Source organism: Neofelis nebulosa, chromosome 10, assembly GCF_028018385.1.
Source record: "Neofelis nebulosa isolate mNeoNeb1 chromosome 10, mNeoNeb1.pri, whole genome shotgun sequence".
In the NCBI taxonomy this organism is placed as follows: domain Eukaryota; kingdom Metazoa; phylum Chordata; class Mammalia; order Carnivora; family Felidae; genus Neofelis; species Neofelis nebulosa.
In genome coordinates, this window is record NC_080791.1 from 62,284,488 (window position 1) to 62,303,232 (window position 18,745).

Consider the following 18,745-nt stretch of genomic DNA (forward strand, 5'->3'; position numbering starts at 1 on the left):
AATTGCTCAAGGAAAATTGGTACATTTGAGTTAGAATGCAGAGGTCTTGCTGACAGATGACGGCACATGGGATGGAACAGCCAATGCAAGGGTAGCAATAAGTGGATGTAATACAGAGATACTTAGGGAACAAACCTGTAACATGATACTTGTTTGGAAGATGAATAAGATGATTGTGTGTGAGAGGATATGATTAAGATAATTTCAAGGCTTCTAGATTGAGAAACTGTGTTATACTATCATTTGCTAAATTGGAAAACATTATAGGAGAAACAGATTTGAACATGCTGAGTAGGATGCGCATGGGATTTCTAACATGGCAGACATTGGGTAACTAATTCCAAAGCTAAGGAGAGAGGATTGTCTTCAAAATTAAAAAGTTCAAAATCTTCAACATAGGAGTTACAAAGTCATGGCATTTGGGGTTATCATCCAGGTGGAGTTTATTAACCTAGAAAGCAGCAGACATATATAGAACACTACAGAATGCTAACTACTCAAGACCAGGTGGAAAGAAAAATGAGTGAATACTGAAGTTGGAGAAAAGATTTGTGTATCATGTCACAAACAGAAGAGTTTTGGAAGAAAGGCCCAGCTGTTTCATAAGTCTCACAAGAATGAGTCATTGTATAAATTAGACAGGGGCATGAATGCTGTGGCATAACTCTACCCGGGCTCCCTCTGCTGGGATGTCTTCTGTGAAGGTTCAGAACAGGGTTCCATTCTTTCCTTGAGACCAATGTGACAGAGTGAGTTATTGGAGAATACCTTTTCTTGGAAACTTTTCCAACTTGGTAATATCTGAAGACAGAGTAAACCACTTAAACCTTAGATTCTAGGGAAGAATATTCTTTGTCTCCTCTTTATGTTGGTGAACTTTGCTACAATATTGATGAGAACGAGGGCAGATGCTCCACTGCAGAGAAAGAGCAAAAAAGAAAAGAGACTGCATGGTCTATTTTGGTGTTGGACATTGGTCCTGCCTTTGTTTAGCCCCTTGGGACCCTACAGTTATTATTCCAGTTCACTAGGGTGGGAACTTCACATTGAACTTTGTTGCAAATTCCTAACTAGTCATTGTTTCTCTGCCTAATAGTGCTTTGTGTACATATTTTCCTAGAAACCTTCCTGGGTTCCTGGTAAGGAGGCAGGACTAAAATTGTATGACTGGAGTTATGTGACTTGTGTCTCTGTGAAAAAATTATTTTGATCCCACTTCTATTATGACTTAAAATTGTAACTGAAAGTTTGGCAAGTATTTTTAGTCAAGAGAAGAGGCAAAGGATAGCTTATCCCTTTACAGAGCTGAAAGCGAGGGGATAATATTGAAGAAGACTCAGAGGTGGATGTCTGTAGATCATCGTAACAATCAGCCACAAAATTTTTATTTTCAGTCTATGAGACACATCCAGTCCAAGACCATAATGACCACATTCAACTTGAGCAGCTTCAATTCAGGCCCTTTCATCTTACTGGGAATCCCAGGGCTGGAGGAGTTCCATGTCTGGATCGGGATTCCTTTTTTTATTATCTACCTTGTGGCCCTTGCAGGCAACAGTGTCCTTCTCTACCTTATTTCCATGGAACGCAGCCTTCATCAGCCCATGTTCTTTTTCCTCTCCATGCTGGCTGTTACAGATCTCATCCTATCTAATACATGTGTACCCAAAACATTCAGCATCTTCTGGCTAGGTCCTCAGGAAATCACCTTTTCTGGATGCCTTACTCAAATGTTCTTTCTCCACTATAGCTTTGCCATGGATTCTGCCATCCTGTTAGCCATGGCATTTGATCGCTATGTTGCTGTTTGCTTCCCCCTAAGATATACCACTATTCTTACCCGTCAGATTATTACTAAAATTGTAATGGCTATTGTTAGCAGGAGCTTTTGCATCATCTTCCCATGTGTGTTCCTATTAAAACGACTACCTTTTTGCCGAACACTCATCATCCCCCACACGTACTGTGAGCACATAGGCATAGCCCAGCTTGCCTGTGCGGACATCTCCATCAACATCTGGTATGGATTTGCTGTGCCTGTAATGACTGTTACATCAGACCTGATCCTCATTGGCATCTCCTACACTCTCATCCTTCATGCCATCTTTAATCTTCCATCCCGAGATGCCCGCCAGAAAGCCCTCAACACGTGTGGTTCCCATGTTTGTGTCATTCTTATATTCTACACACCAGCAATGTTCTCTGTCCTTACCCACCGTTTTGGTCACAATATTCCTCACTCCTTCCACATACTGACTGCCAACTTCTACGTAGCCATCCCTCCTGCACTCAATCCAATCATCTATGGGGTGAAGACCAAGCAGATTCGGGAAAAAATCATCCTACCCTTCTTCCCTAAAGGGAACTATTGACATGAGACTGAGAGCTTGGGAAAGGAAACAGGTAACCATATTTATTTTGGAATGCATTTTATTTTTTTACAGCTAAAATATCTACAATGGTGATTTAAATACATATGAAATCTTAAAAGTCTTCCATGTGTTATAGGAATCAATAAGACAAAGTAAGGAAGTAGATATCAAGAAAGACAAAAAAAGTTGAAGAAGATATGTCTTCCTGAGACAATAGATCAGAGGGTAATTTCTGTCTTATTTTGAGATAGATTTCCAAGACTTATGGGATAAGATACTGATCATATATAATGTGGATAGATATTATTCTTAATAAAAAGGTTAAAAGAGATGACTAAGGGTCTAATAATTTAAGATACCTCTGTTGGATATTTTCCAGATGACAGTTGGCAAAGCTAACAGCAAATGATTACCTTCCTTTAAGAATCACCAAGGAAAATTAGCCATCTACAAACAGGGTTCTCAAACATTAGTGAGTATCAGAATCACCTAGGCAATTTGGTAAAAATGCGAAGTCCCAGGCTCTATCTTACTTTAATGGGACTCAGTATTCTTTAACAGTTCTCTAAGTGATTCTGAGACCTAAGAAATCTTGGATCCTTCCAAATCAGAAAAGTCCTGCTCCTTTGAAAAACCCATAGACTTGATGCTTACAGTAATTTCCTGGCTTGGAAGTAACATAGCTCTCTTTTATACTCCCTACAACTTCTTCTTGCTCAGGTATTATTGATCCACCTTAAAATTCCACAACTCTAAGTCTCATATCTTCAAAAAATATTATCAATTATCTCTACTTATTATAGTTTTTTAAGGAGTTCACTTCTGGCACAAAGAATTTTTGTGATGATTATTGGTGATCTTAATGAACACAGAGATGACCCATTAGTAACTTGGTGTGATAGGTTTATTCTCTAAAGATAGCCACAATACTATATTCCATCTTCCATGCTTTTCTGCAGTGTGAACTTGCAATTCCCACATTATAGTTGGAGTTTAATTCTACTTCTCTTGAATTGGGTCTAAACATAGGGATTCCTTAATCAACAGAATTCAAGGTAAGTGATATTGTGAGGTTTCTGAGGTTAGGCCACAAAAATCTTTGCAGTTTCCCCCTGGGTCTCTTGAAATGCTTTATCTAAGTATGCTCCTTCTTCAAACTGAAACACTGAGCTATGAGTATCCCAAGCAAATGGAGAAGCCATGTCTAAATATTCTGGTGCACAGCCCCAGTTGAGATCCCAGCTGAGTCAGCAGCAACTACCAGTCATGTTAGTAAGCCATCTTAAACATCCAGTCTAGTTGAGACTTTAGGTATCTGTAGGCTCAACTGAAATCTCTCTATAATGTATAAGAGACTCAGGAGAGAACTACTCAACTGATTGAAGCCAAGTCATAGAAACACAAGAAATAATAATTTGCTGTTTTAAGCTAATAAACTTGGGGATGGTTAGTTATGCAGCAATAGATAAATGATGCAGAAATTGGTAACAGGAAGTGGGGTCTTTCTTGATGTAGCAAAAAACCTAAAACATGTAGCATTAGTTTTGGAACAGGCAGCACATAGAAGCTGCAAGTGCCTTGAAGGAACTGTTAATGGAGGCCTAAAAGACGGTGAGAGAATTATTGGGGGCTGGAGAAAAAGGTATAAGTGCTATTCAGCTGTAGAGAGTTCAGAGATACCATAACTTAGAAAGTAGAAAATATACCTAATTAACTGATGTGTTTGGCCAAGGATATTTTTTAAGCAGAACACTGAAAATATCAACATTATTTTTATGCCACATATTTTTATGCCACATAAGGTACAGAGAGATGTAAGCTAAAATGAAATTATTCAGTGTTCAAGCATAACTTAGAGTAAATACGAAGGAATCATGGCTGGCTGAATTCAAATAAAAAAGAAATTTCCTTCCAGCCTCTCCAAATTACAAAAGACTCTCAAAGGAAAAAAAAAATGTCCTTAGGGTGTAATATTATCTCTAGGATGAGACTATAAAATCTTTTGCTAAGAGTAAGAAATACTTAAGGATATGTGTAATTAATCTTTTCAATTAGGCAAAGAATCTTCTAGGAATCTCAAGGATATTTCCCCAGAGAATCATTAACTCTCAGGCAAAATCAGACAGAGAGCAATCTGGAAGATATTTGTGGGTATGATTTTTGTCTAATGGAGTAAACCCTAAAAGATTCATAGAGAACCACATTTTTTTTATTTTAAAGAGAGAGAGAGAGCACCAACAGGGGAAAGAGGCAGAGGGAGAGAGGGAGAGAGGAAGAGAGAAAGGGAGAATCCTAAGCAGACTCCACACTCAGCACAGAGCCTCATGCGGGGCTTGCTCCCACAACCCTGGGACCATGACCTGAGCCAAAATCAAGAGCCAGAGGATCAACCAACTAATCCACCAGGTGTCCCAAGAACCACAATTCCACAATTTTTAAAAGAAATGAACAGATGTAAGCACCATCAGCTTGGACTAAAAGGGACAGAGTTAGTGCAAAATGAAAAGAGGGAGGCCTTTAGGTCTCCAACTTTATTAGGCAGGAAATAGATGAAGAAAAGAACTCAGATGTAAACACAGGTTACTACTCAATGAAAAGGAAAGATGACACAGAATACAGAAACAATTGCCTAGAGGTTAGACAAAAGCCATGGAGAATCATTCCCAGGGAGAAGGATCTAATCCTTATTAAGAAACTGGTTATACTAATCTCTGGCTGGATTTTAGAAACTATAATGACCTAGTGACTGTATTATGACTCTCCCAATATTTTGCATATGAGTATCTATTACAGTTACCCATCTCTGTATCACCATAGTGTGTTGGCTGTATAAATAGTAGATTTCCTTCTCATTTCTTCACACAACTTCAGATTGAAAGGAATTGCATTCAAGGATCTGTATACAAGGAACTGAACCGAAGGAGCTCTATTCACATTATGTCCCGATTTAGAGGCTGAGATTCTAGACTTTGAACTAGGGAAGAGGTGAATGTATTTTGTTTTTGTTTTGTTTTGTTTTGTGAATGTATTTGGTATGTAAAGGGAGATATGTGATATTATGGCCTAGGGTGCATTAGTGCAGGTTTTATTTTCCAAAAATGACCAAAACAACATCTTTATATACAAAACAATATCATTTACTTTTCTGCCATATGATCTTGCCAGTCTTCCAAGAAGTGTAGTGTAATTCCACTCCCCTCTTATCTGGGCTGGCCTTAGTGACTTCCCTGAAAAAATAATGTAATGGATGTGACATTTCAGGATATCCAAGTCTAGATTATAAGAACCCTTAACTCTTTTTCATTGGTGTCTTTAGATAGATATTTTCATTTTTGGACACTCTCCGTAGAACACAGCCACAGTACTGTGAGAATCCCAGACCACATGGAGAGCTCATGTGGTTAACAGCCTAGCTGAACTACTAGTTAATAGCCAGAATCAATTGTGTCACTTTTTATGAAACTTAGAGATAACCCCATCCAAAATCTTTTTTTTTATTTTATTTTTTAAAAAATTTTTTAACGTTTATTTATTTTTGAGACAGAGAGAGACAGAGCATGAACAGGGGAGGGTCAGAGAAAGGGAGACACAGAATCCGAAACAGGCTCCAGGCTCTGAGCTGTCAGCACAGAGCCCGACGCGGGGCTCAAACTCACAAACCGTGAGATCATGACCTGAGCCGAAGTCGGCTGCTTAACCGACTGAGCCACCCAGGCGCCCCAACCCCATCCAAAATCTTATGGCAGCCACATGAGAGAAAGAGAAAGAAGGAGAGACCTCAAATGACAACTGCCCGCATCATCCTTGGTGATCTACAGAATCATGGATTAATAAAATTGTTTTAAACCAGTACTTTTGGGGGTGGTTTGTTATACAATAATAAGTATTTGGAACAATTAGACTTATAGTACTCTGAATTTTTCTCTAAAGATCTTGACCACCCTACCTCATCTACTGAATTCCTTAGAAACACCTTAGAATTTGTATTTCCATAAATATATGCAAATTGTTAATAATCCAAATTTTAGGCATTCGGTTCCTGATCCATCACCTTCTGTTTTTCCAATTCACTTTCTCTTGAATCCCAGAAAATAATCTTTCAACTTCTTCAATGAGTTTATCATAACTTGATCTTATTACCTTTTCACTTTTTCTCATTTTCCTCATTTTTCCTTCCTTGTCACCAGCTTTAATTTTCTGATTCATTCTTAGGATTACTGTTGAATACAAATTAGTTCTCCTCTTTCACCCTCCTTCCCTTTGTAACACACATACACACCCACACACACAAACACACACACTTTATTATGCTTTTCTAGTAAGTTTTTTTCTAAATCTAACTGTCCACTCTATGCCTGTGACTGTGGGATAAAAATCATAAATATGCTGATTCACCATATTTTAAATTTAGCATTGCTAAACTAAGAATGGTTTTAGTTATAAAGGGACCATGAATAATTTGATAATGACAGGGAAACTATTCATAATTTCACTTAGACAACAACAGACCTAAATTGAGACTTTCTTGGGCAAGCTGGGATATATAGCCACCTAAATTTTGTAATTCATGGCAATTATATCACATTTCTCTATTTCTTCTCATACTGTTTTTTTTATTTTTTGGTTTTGTTTTAGGGTTGTTGGGTTTTTTTCCCCCTCAGACTCTACAGTCCCTTGGGGCAGGTAGCTGCTTCTCTGGGCTGTGTGAGTGCCTTGGGCAGTTTTCTGGCTCTGTATACTGCTTGGTGTTGCCACCGTTCACTGCCTGGAGTTATGGTGTCCTCACACTCCAGGGCCTCCCAGGCCCAGTGTCAAACACAACTGTCCTATTTAATTCTCCTAAGGAAACTATGAATGAGGGGCTATTATTATCCTCATTTTATAGATGAGGAAACTGAGGCCCAGAGAGCATATCACTTTGCCTAAATTCACAAAGCTAGAAAATGGAGGAGTTGGGATTTTAACCCACATAATCTAATCTCAAAGTCCACATTCTAAACTACTAAATCTTAATGCCCGGGAAAGGCACAAGGAGGAGTGTGGATTAAGTTTAAATGCGCATTCTCTTACCTTTACTAAATTTAGTTTCTTGGAAAAAATATTTCCTGGCCACTGGTGTGTGTGTGTGTGTGTGTGTGTAGGTGTGTGTAGGTGGATCTCATTAGCTTTCCTTGGCATGGCCATTGGGATTTTCTACCTCCCAGTAACAAAGGACCGCCCACCTGAACACCCTGAGGCTGTGGCCACCCACACCTACAGATCCCCACCAACCCAGAGCCCTGCGGCTGTCACACTACCAGTTCATGAAGCATCCTTGTTGCCTCAGTGTCCATGCCTCTGGCCATGGCCTCCTGCAAGCTTCCCTACCCTTTGCCCACCCAAGGGCCCTACGAGACAGGAGAGGGGCCGGTGATGGTGCGTGGTAGGGCCTGCAGCCACCTCCAGAAAGCTTTGGTACCTTTGCCAAACGATCAGTAACGTCATCAAATTTCTGCCACCCAACTGGCTGGCTACTCATATTCTGAGCTTCGGTATCTCATCTGAGAAATGGGCAGGGCAGGCTGGAATAGACATTCTTAACCAAGAGTTAATAGATCAGACTGAACTTCTAAATTAAAAAAAAATATTCGCAAAATGTAGGCATATAACATGAAGATTGGTTTAGGATGTGGGGGTGCTAGAAGGAGAGGCCTCCTGGGTTCTCCAGACACTTAAACCATTGAAGTCGCCTCAGACAGAGGTCCTCTGAATCTTATAATTGTTATCTGTAAATGGAGATGAAGGAAAAACTGCAGGGACCGTGCCTAGTAGCTGCTCAGACAAAGTATCCGAAAATGCTAGCTATGTCACATTTTCACCCTCTTTACTCATTTTTCACCCCCTCACCAACCACCACCAATCATCTGTTCTCTGTGTCCGTGAGCTTTTTTTTGTTTTGATTCCACATATAAGAGAGAGAAAGATCATATGGTATTTGTCTTACTCTGAGTTATTTCATTTGGCATAATGCACTCTTGTTCCATCCATGTTGTTGCAAATGGCAAGATTTCATTCTTTTTTTATTGCTGAATAATATTCTATTATATATACACCACAATTTCTTTATCCATTCATCTAACCATGGACACTTAATTTGTTTTATTTCTTATGTCCACAAAGTCTTACAACAGTTGATAATTCTCAAGGGTAGTTTTTCTCCATACAGTGACTCAGGGACCTAGGCTGCTTATAACTTGCCGTTCAGCAATGGCAGCATGGCCTCCTTGTCACTACAGCAGATGAAGAAAAAACATAGAGTCTACACATTTGTTCTTAAATATTTTAGCCTGACATGACATTTGCCTCTTCTATTTTCACCGTTGGCCATAAAATGCCACATGGCCCTGGTCTAAAAACATCAGGAATACTTTTATATATAGAAAGGAGAGAAAAACAAGATAGATATGAGAATGAGAAATCTATTACAGAATCCAACATGACCTTGACTTATTGTCATCTATTCTGGTCTCATCTACTACTACATTTCCCTGACTGATTTGCTTTTCGCCATACTTGTCCTCTTGAATCTTCTCATCTACACTAAGTACATTCCTCCTCAGGGCCTTGATAATCCACCTTCTGTCATGCCCAGGTTTCATGCTGTATCAGTTAAATTGGCATGACTGTGGGTAAGATGAAAGCATCAGAATTTTTCAAAAGGCCCCAGGAAGTTCCAGTGTACAATAAAGTTTTGGAACCAGAAGACTTATGGTGTAATTAATAGCTCTATTTTACACATGAGACACTGAGTTCCTAAAAATTAAACAATCTATTCAGAACTTCTCAGCTGGTGTATGCCAGAGCTGGGATTCAAATCTACATCTCTTTCATTTTATTTTGCTTTATTTCCTATAAAGTAGATTCCTCTGTGTGGTAGTACTTGATTAAGGGAAATCACTTTTTACGTCTCTTTATACTTTCAAATCACTTTCTAAAAATCTTGAGCCAATTTACACACCAACTTGTATGAAAGAAGTCATAGGCAAATTGTAAATATTATTGTATGTATGTATTGTATGTATTTATAGTTCAATACCAATGTGTCAGATGCTTAGGTCTGGAGTGAGGGAGGAAGAAGAGACATAACTAAGATGTTTACAATTCTGTGAGATCTGCCTGGTGAGTATAGTTGAAATGAGTCTGAATCCACCTTGTCCATTCTTCTTCCTTGGAAAGGTATCTTCCCATGGCTCAGATATACCCTAGTCTTGGATAATTCCAGATGACATCCAGTTCTGGGAGGAAATGCTATCATCCCCTTTCACATTTTTCCCAAGTACACACTTTCCATGTTGCCTTAACTTATGGGAATCTCTCCTGACCCAATCAATTCAACATATAATTTTGTATCTTCATTCCAGGTGACCTAGATACTTGGCCCGAGTGAGACTTTGATGGGTGAATAAAGAGAAATATTTCAAAGGACCACTCTGTCATTCCTTCAGTGCGTTATAGGAGAGGAATGTATCTTACACCGGACTGTAACTAGCAGTTCTTTGAATCAGAAGTTTATAGTCTGGGGGGCCTGAGTGGCTCAGTCGGTTAAGCGTCCGACTTCGGCTCAGGTCATGAGTTCCAGCCCTGGGTCGGGCTCTGTGCTGACAGCTCAGAGCCTGGAGCCTGCTTCAGATTCTGTGTCTCCCTCTCTCTCTGCCCCTCCCCCACTCACACTCTGTCTTTCTCTCCTTCAAAAATAAAATAAACATTAAAAAATTAAAAAAAGAAGAAGTTTATAGTCTGGTCTAACTAGTTGAAGGAAAAAAGACAAAGAATTACCCTAATGAAGACACAGACTGTTTAAGGGCTATAAAGGCTTGAGCTCAAGGTGAATGTGCAGAAATTCAGATTAAGCAGAAAGATTATTTTCTTGAGAATAGGTAATATGTTGTATTGAATTAGGCAACCAAAGGAAGCCATGCAAATTCCAACTCAAAGTATATCTTTTCCCAGTCTATCATTCCGTGTCACCTTTTCCCCTGAATTTCTCTTCCTAACTATTTGACACAGTTTGGCTACTTTTATTTTATTTTTTTTTTTTTTATTTTATTTTATTTTATTTTATTTTTTTGGCTTGAGAGATGAGCAGGCAGTAACTTATTGTAGGATAGTGATGACTCTTCTCCTGCCTTAAAAAAATCTTTAGGCTTTAAGAGAAGACTCTGATATGACTGGTGTGTCCCCTCAGGGATCTTATTTGCAAATTCACCTTTCCTTTTAGCAGCTGTGACCATTGGTGCTCTGAGCCACACCATAGCCTCACTGGGTCAAAAAAGCCTTCAGAGGGTGGAAATAAATGAGACCAAATCATAGATCCAGGAGTTATGCTACTTATGCTGGATTTCTCTAGTATGGCTGACTACTGACTGAAGTGGGGGTGAGTGTTAAATGGATGAGATGGACAGAAAATAAGGTTGAGGACAGTTCTATAAAGCCAGAGGCAGAAGTAGGGGAAGACACAGAGGGATGACAATCATACCAAGACATTGATGTATTTGGCCACTCTTGAGTTCATATCAGATTGTCCCCTTCTCCATTATGAGAGGTGCAGTTCCTTGAATCCCTCCGATGTTTGCATAGCCTTATTGCATATCAAAACGTATTTTCAGGGGCCCCGGGGTAGCTCAGTCGGTTAAGCATCCGACTTCGCTCAGGTCATGATTTTGTGCTCTGTGAGTTCCAGCCCCGCGTCAGACTCTGTGCTGACAGCTCAGAGCCTGGAGCCTGCTTCAGATTCTGTGTCTCCCTCTCTCTCTGGCCCTCCCCCGTTCATGCTCTGTCTCTCTCTGTCTCAAAAATAAATAAACGTTAAAAAAATTTTAAAAAACCCGTATTTTCAGTAAGTCTTTTTCTTTGCACCTCAGTCCTTTCTGTTGCAGTTAGACATTTCAGTCTCTTGCTCTGTTCTTTATGGCCTCAACACAAACCAGTCAGATAGAACTCTAGGAAAAGCCTTTCTTAAAGCAATGATGAATTCAGAATTTCTTGACAATAGCTGTGTCTTTTTGTCACTCACAGCAGTAAGGCAGAAATGAAGAGGTGTGTGGATAAGCATGTGTGTGTGTATATATATATATATATATACACACACATATATATATATACATATATGTATATATATATTAGAGTGTCGCCCTGTTCTTACATACCTAAAACCCTCACAGTGACCCCAGAAAACCTAGGAGATCAACAAACCCATCTAATTTCCAATCTCACCGGGGTTCTAGTACAGCTGGCACCATCCCAATCAAATTCTCTAATTCGGTCCTGTAATTTCATATGCAGGAAACTTAGAAGCCCATTAAACCATGAATCTCTGCTGCAGTATCCCCAGGTTTTGTTATCTTTTCTGGGGAAAAATCAGGAGACTGTCTTATTGAACAGCCTAATCAAATTTCTTCCTTTAACTGAAATCAGATACACATTTTTCTTCATCTTTATTGTCTCTTGGTGGCAGCTCGTTCCTGTTGTATTGAAGGACTCCCCATATCACGACTGTTTCTCAATCCCAAGGGAGATGAATGAGGGGAAATCAATGAGACTGAGATCATTGAGGAGGCATTCCATCTCAGGTCTCGTGAGACACCACCTAACCTAGCTAACTGAGAAGTGGTCTTGGATATCTCTGAAGATAGTTCTTGATTTCAAAGTGGATGAAACTCAGTGCCTTCACCCTTGGATTACAGACTCAAGAAAAGCCAATATGTCTTTCAACTTGACGAATTAAATGAAGTTTCCTCTTCTGAGAGGCAGGTACCTAGTTATTTCAATGCACTCAGAGATGTGCAAAAGCATGAGAAATATCTGTGAGTATTGTAACCAATCCTTATTAAATTACAGAGACTGTATTATGTACTTTGCATGATTTTTCTCAATTCTCTGACAACCTTACAAACTAAGAATTATCATCCAAATCTTATATTAGGAAACTGAGGAGAGAAGAATAAGACAATTAGCAAGTAACTGCAATCAGGCCAGATTTTGAACCCAGGCAGGCAGTCTGAATTTAGTTTCTGATGTCTTACTTTCCAGACCACACAGAGAAGGTGACAATCCTAGGAAGTGATTTGTACAAGAGATGTTTGGAACATTTGAGGAAGACTTAGATTTGGAACCTAAATTTTATTTCCTTACGAAAGCTCTCTCTCTAAGAACTGGTTATATACCTTTTCCTTATAGCATACATCAACATATCATTTCCACACATATATGGGAGGTTATTTGATTGATCATGTCTTTTCATTAGCACTTCTCATTAGCTTCATATATCATGGAGCATGCATATTCTTACTCTTTGGTATATATAAGACATCCAGATGAGGGCTTGGTACATAGCAGACAGTCAGTAATGTATTTTTTGAGAAAGTAATAGGATGAAAGAGCAGACTTAGAAGATATATTTACTTCATAAAATTGAAAACCTAAGACACTGTAGAGGAATAATGCTTGTGTGATGTGGATTGTGTTTACAGACATTGACCTAAGGAAAGGATAAGTAGTCTCAGACTTGGAGGGTCTGAAATGGAAAATGGTTTCCTCAAGAGAGTATAGGCTTTCTGTCACTAGACTTGTACAAGCAACTTCTAAGTGACCACATTTCAGGATATTACATTTGGGAGCCAAGCATCATAACATTATTAAATTATACATGCTTTGTAACTAATTTCTCAAATAGATGATAAGATTATATTCCTATGGCTTAAAAACCACAGGTATTTCCAGGATAGAAGTAAAAAATAAAATATTTATACCTTCTAAGATGGACTTTGAAATGTTTATAGTCACTTGCCATTATAATTTGATTGTTGAATTTTTAAGGGTATAAAAAATTACAATATAATTGTGGTCAATTCTCTTTTATGGCTTAAAAATTTAAGCAAAATAACAATTTCATTAGTAATTAAAACTTATAATAACATTATAACCTATACAATTTATAGCTGTAGTAATTGTTAGCACGAAGTAATAAACTTGCAGTAGCATACGAGAAATGTATATTGCAATTAATAAAACAAACAAAATTAGTTGGTCTTTTAATAATACAGGTGGATGTGAATAGGGGATTGAAGGAAGGATATTCTTTTTAATTATTACAAAACTTTTTATCTTATCTTAGGTGTTTCCACATTTTAAAATTCTTTTGAGGTGAGAACAATTGGATGAAATTAATGTTAATGTCCCTTCTAAAAATGAGGGTCTTTGAGATTCGAATTCAATAAGGTAAGAATGATGACTTTGACTTCACCTACAAGGATCTCTCACGGTGAGATGTCTCCAGTGAAAGATGCCTCTTTTACTCTTTTCTCCTTACCTATTGGCATAATCTCAATCTATGGCCCAGTCACTGCCAGAAACCTTCCCTGATTTACCTCACCTGTAAACCCCTGGTCTCTGACTTTCTACTTCCCTTCCCATGGCATGCTTCACTTGGAGACTTCGGGGAACACATACTTGTGTGGCTTCTGGTCTGACCTATCATATCAGAGCTCATACTGTAAAGCAGACAAAACAGACTAAGGCAATATATTTTATAATCCAACTAAATCACGTGGCCAATCAAGAAAAGAGATAAAAATTTATTATATAGATACATTAGGTTAGACTACATATGTACTGAAGAGCTAAATAAGATCATGTCTTGCAGTATATTGAGTGAAAAGAACATGATGGATATCATAGATCTGGTGAGGGAAGATCTCGTCTGATCCATAAGGAAGACTTGCAAGAAGATATGCCATTCTTCAGACACAGTCACTTATAAAAGTCTGTTAAAAAATTCATTTGCTGGGTTCAATCCTTTATCTATTTGCCTATTAAACATTATTTATCGGTCCTGTGTATATAAAGCATTAATGCTGGTTGTAGAGAAAAAAATGAGATGCAATTTTCATAGCGTAATGGGGCAAGAGACATACACATAATTATAGAACAGTTTATATTTCCTAAGGGAGGTATGCTGAAGATGTATGATGCCCTTAACACAGCAGCAAGGACCCTAGAAGGGCTTCAACATATTCATGTTTTTTAAAAAATTTTTTTCAATGTTTATTTATTTTTGAGAGAGAGAGACAGACAGACAGAGCACAAGTGGGGAAGGTGCAGAGAGAGGGAGGGAGACATGGAATCCAAAGCAGGCTTCAGGCTCTGAGCTGTCAGCACAGAGCCCGATGTGGGGCTTGAACTCATTATCCGTGAGATCCTGACCTGAGCCGAAGTTGGACACTTAACTGACTGAGCCATCCAGGGACCCCTCATGTGGGTTTTGAATGACTATTAGTAGCTTTCCAGGTGATCAATGGGAATAGCTATTCTATGCCCCCAAGAAAGCAGTGTATGAAAAAGCATGCAGATGTGATTAAGCATGCTTTTGGACATTTCGAAACACTCAGATATGGCTGGAACATGAAATACGTGATGGAGTGTGATGGTAAATAATATGAGATAGGTGAGCAAGAGCAAGAACAGAAGCAAGAAGAGCTTTGCACATCATATCAAGATCCTAGCAGGAAATGCAGCACACACCTACATTAGGACATCTCAAGACAGTGAAATACAGAAACCATTTTCAAAGATGTGGGCAAGTGTAGGGAAATCACAAAGTCTTGTGAAGTTCCTGGATTAGTGACCGCGGGCACTATTACAGTCCTTTGTACTGAAGGGTTAAGAGGAGGACACGGTTAGAAGAAGAAACCAAATCCAGAGGGAGATAAAGCCAGTTTGCAGCAACCCTGCTGGGAGGGAGCTAAAGGAAAAAAAAGTCCTGACCTGCCTTTAATCCTTTGTTGCTGTTTCCTATAGTCAAATCCAACCAGAAGTGAGAGAGCAGGGATGTCTCTGGATGTAGTCCAGTGTCCCAGGACCGAGAACATGATGGAAAGTGGTGGAGGGTAGACCAGAGGAAGTTAATACAAGATATTCTGAACAGCATACACTAAGAAAGGTTATATTTGTATTATTGTTGATTATTTTCACATGATAGAATATTTCTACAGCAATGTAGAGGTTTCACTGGAAGATGCAAATCCTAGAAGTAGGCATATTAGTTACAGAGCTATTTTAATACCCCAGGAAAGAAATGAGAAAAGCATGAAGTGGAGTCGAATTGATGGGAATGAAAGAGAGGCAAGAAACTGAATGGATATGTGGGGGGAATAAATGACATCGAGGAGGACTTGATTTCATTTTCTAACCACTTTTAGGAAGATAAAGCCTTGTGTTCTCTTCATCATTATGCTGTCCACATCTGTCGTCAATAACACTGCCTTTCATCCTTCCACATTTATTCTACTTGGAATCCCTGGAATGCAAGATCAGCACGTGTGGGCCACCATCCCCTTCTGCTCCATGTATATCCTTGCTCTGGTTGGCAATGGCACCATCCTCTACATCATCATGACAAATAGAACTCTACATGAGCCAATGTACCTCTTCCTGTGCCTGCTTTCTATCACTGACCTGGTTCTCTGTTCGACCACATTGCCCAAAATGCTAACAATATTTTGGTTTAGGTCCCACATAATTTCCTACCATGGCTGCCTCACGCAGATGTTTTTTGTTCACACTATTTTTGCCACAGAGTCGGCTGTTCTGCTGGCCATGGCTTTTGACCGCTATGTGGCTATCTGCCATCCACTTCATTATACATCCATCCTCAATGCCACAGTGATTGGGAAGATTGGTCTGGCATGTGTGGTCCGTGGCCTTCTCTTTGTTTTCCCCTTTGTCATCCTCATCAAACGTTTACCCTTCTGTGGACACCACATCATCCCCCACACTTACTGTGAGCACATGGGCATTGCCAAGCTCGCCTGTGCCAGCATCAAGCCCAACACCATTTATGGACTCACTGTGGCACTTTCAGTCACTGGCATGGATGTGGTCCTCATCACCACCTCCTACGGCTTGATCCTGCGGGCTGTGCTGCGCCTGCCCTCCAAGGATGCCCAATTCCGAGCATTTAGCACTTGTGGAGCCCATATTTGTGTGATTCTGGTTTTCTATGCACCTGCCTTCTTTTCATTTTTCACCCACCGCTTTGGCCACCAAGTACCTCCTCATGTCCACATTGTCCTTGCAAATCTCTATCTCCTCGTGCCCCCTGTTCTTAACCCCCTGGTCTATGGCATCAATACCAAACAAATCCGCCTAAGAATATTTGGCTTTTTTATGGGAAGGAGGTAGCTAGACTCTCTATATACCCCAAGGACCAATGGGAAAAGTTTTATAATTAATCTTTCATCTTCTCTAGTACATCTTATCCTTGGACTAGAGGTTTCTGTTTCTGCTAATTCTAGCAAACCAGTATCATGTATTATCTGAAAGTTTCTGAAGTATTTAGAACAACACATTTATACTTGCTCAATCTACAGAAGACTATTTTCCTGTAAGGCTATTATGTGGCTCATTAATTGGCCTGTAGGTTTTGAATCTTCCTAGGAAAAGGTCAGGAGGCATTGTAGTACTTTTGATAGTAAGAACCAGTAAATTACTCTATGTACAGAAAACTCAGGGCTGGAAAGAGGAAAAGTGATAAAAAAAATCCACTTACTTATAGCTTCAAGAAATTGAGAATCACACACACACACACACACACACACACACACACACACACCACTGATTGATTAATTGATTGATTGTCAGCACTTTCTTAGACCAAGAGTGTTTGTAATAAGAGTGTCAATGTGAGACCAAAGATGGCCATGGTAGCCCAGGTTCCTCTGTATCTGGCATCAGATTTAAACAGATGGAGATGACTGCTATGTAAATTATTTTGTGGACTACTATGGAGAGGTAGCCTGACCTTTTGTTTAACCTCATTTAGTCAATAATGCTTTGGGTATATACGAATTCCCAGGACACAGAGTTTCCTGCTGATCCTCACCAGGGTAACCCAGGTTACTCAGGCTTGACAAGTATCTTTCTCCAAATAGCTGGCCTTCATGCCCTAGCACAGGCTTACCTTCCCTAGGAGCTGAGGTTTGTTACCTTTTTTTAAGGTGCATTATAAATGAAAAATCCTGTGCACATCCAAATTTCCTCCAATGGCTAACTTTTGTGCAGCTTATATTAGAGCATTGAATAAGGCTTCTCTACAGAATTTTGTATTAGTCAGGTTTTCCAGGGAAATAGGACCGATAGGAGGTAGATAGATGATAGATGATAACAGAGGTAGATAGATAGATACACAGATAAATAGATAGATACATAGATGATAAAAGAGGAGATTTATTGTGGAATAAATTATGTACTAGGTATAATGGGCATTGAATTTCACAGGCGAATAAGGCACAGTGTGTGACTTTAGGAAACTCATGCTGTAGGGAGAGAAGAATTTAAGTTAAAAAAAAATGGGACACCTGGGTGATTCAGGCAGTGGAGCATCTGACTCTTGATCTCAGTTCAGATCTTGATCTCGGGGTCATAAATTCAAGTCCTGTGTTAGGTTCTATGCTGGGCATGAAGTCTACTTAAAAAAAATTTGTTCCTACAATTTTAGAGACTGTGAAGTCCCACAATCTTCTGTCTGTAAAGTGGAGACCTGGGAAAGCCAGTGGTGTAATTCAGCCTGAGAATGAAGGCTTGAAAACCAAGGAGCCAATGGTGTGAGGCTCAGTATGAGATCTGAGACCCGAGAACTAGGGATGCTGATGTTCAAGGGAAGAAAACCGATGTCCCAACTCAAGCAAAGAGAGCAAATTCACCTTTTCTCTGACTTTTTGTTCTGTTCAGTGCCTCAATGGATTGGATGTTGCCCACCCACATTGGTGACTATTATCCTTACTTAGTCCACTGGTTCAAATGATAATCTCACCCCCACCTCTGAAACACTCTCGCAGATGTCCCACAGATAATGTTTTACTAGCTATTGAGGCATCCCTTATCCCAGTCAAGTTGACATATAAAATTAACCATCACAAATTCTTACTTGGGTTTGTAAATTATGCTTGTGCTACATTATTTTTTAAAAGAATCAAGAGTATTAACTCCTTACTGGGTATATCATTTGCAAATACCTTCCCCTATTCAACAGGTTGCCTTTTTGTTTTGTTGCTGGTTTCCTTTGCTGTGCAGAAGACTTTGGATTGATGTCGTCTGTTGCCATGCACTCAAGAAAAAGTTCTCAGACACCAGACTAAGCGGACATACAGGGCTGCCTCTGCAAGAGAGCAGCAGCAACGGGGGTCTGCACAGTCTTTATTTTATGTTTCGTAAGATATAGATATCAAAGAATGTCAAAGCATGGAAAGAAAACACAAAAAGCCTCCAGATATCAACCAGACACACATCCGGTGTTTACGTGAAAGCATGCAGGGAAGATGTGCAGTTTCAAAGACTAC

At 39.4% G+C, this 18,745-nt stretch overlaps 2 protein-coding genes across 2 annotated transcripts; both read left to right on the top strand.

The window, feature by feature from the left end:
• Positions 1-1,098: 1,098 nt before the first annotated feature.
• Positions 1,099-2,572, top strand: LOC131488678 (olfactory receptor 52H1-like). Its single transcript, XM_058690539.1, has one exon. The coding sequence runs from the start codon at positions 1,347-1,349 to the stop codon at positions 2,370-2,372; it is 1,026 nt and encodes a 341-aa protein (XP_058546522.1). The 5' UTR covers positions 1,099-1,346; the 3' UTR covers positions 2,373-2,572.
• Positions 2,573-15,632: 13,060 nt separating this feature from the next.
• On the top strand, positions 15,633-16,589 carry LOC131488679 (olfactory receptor 52D1-like). The gene has a single exon (XM_058690540.1). The coding sequence runs from the start codon at positions 15,639-15,641 to the stop codon at positions 16,587-16,589; it is 951 nt and encodes a 316-aa protein (XP_058546523.1). The 5' UTR covers positions 15,633-15,638.
• The last annotated feature ends 2,156 nt before the right edge of the window (positions 16,590-18,745 follow it).

What these genes read in the sequence shown, in the direction of transcription:
- LOC131488678 (XM_058690539.1), top strand. Translation starts at nt 1,347, where the DNA reads ATGTCTGTAGATCATCGTAACAATCAGCCACAAAATTTTTATTTTCAG.
- LOC131488679 (XM_058690540.1), top strand. Translation starts at nt 15,639, where the DNA reads ATGCTGTCCACATCTGTCGTCAATAACACTGCCTTTCATCCTTCCACA.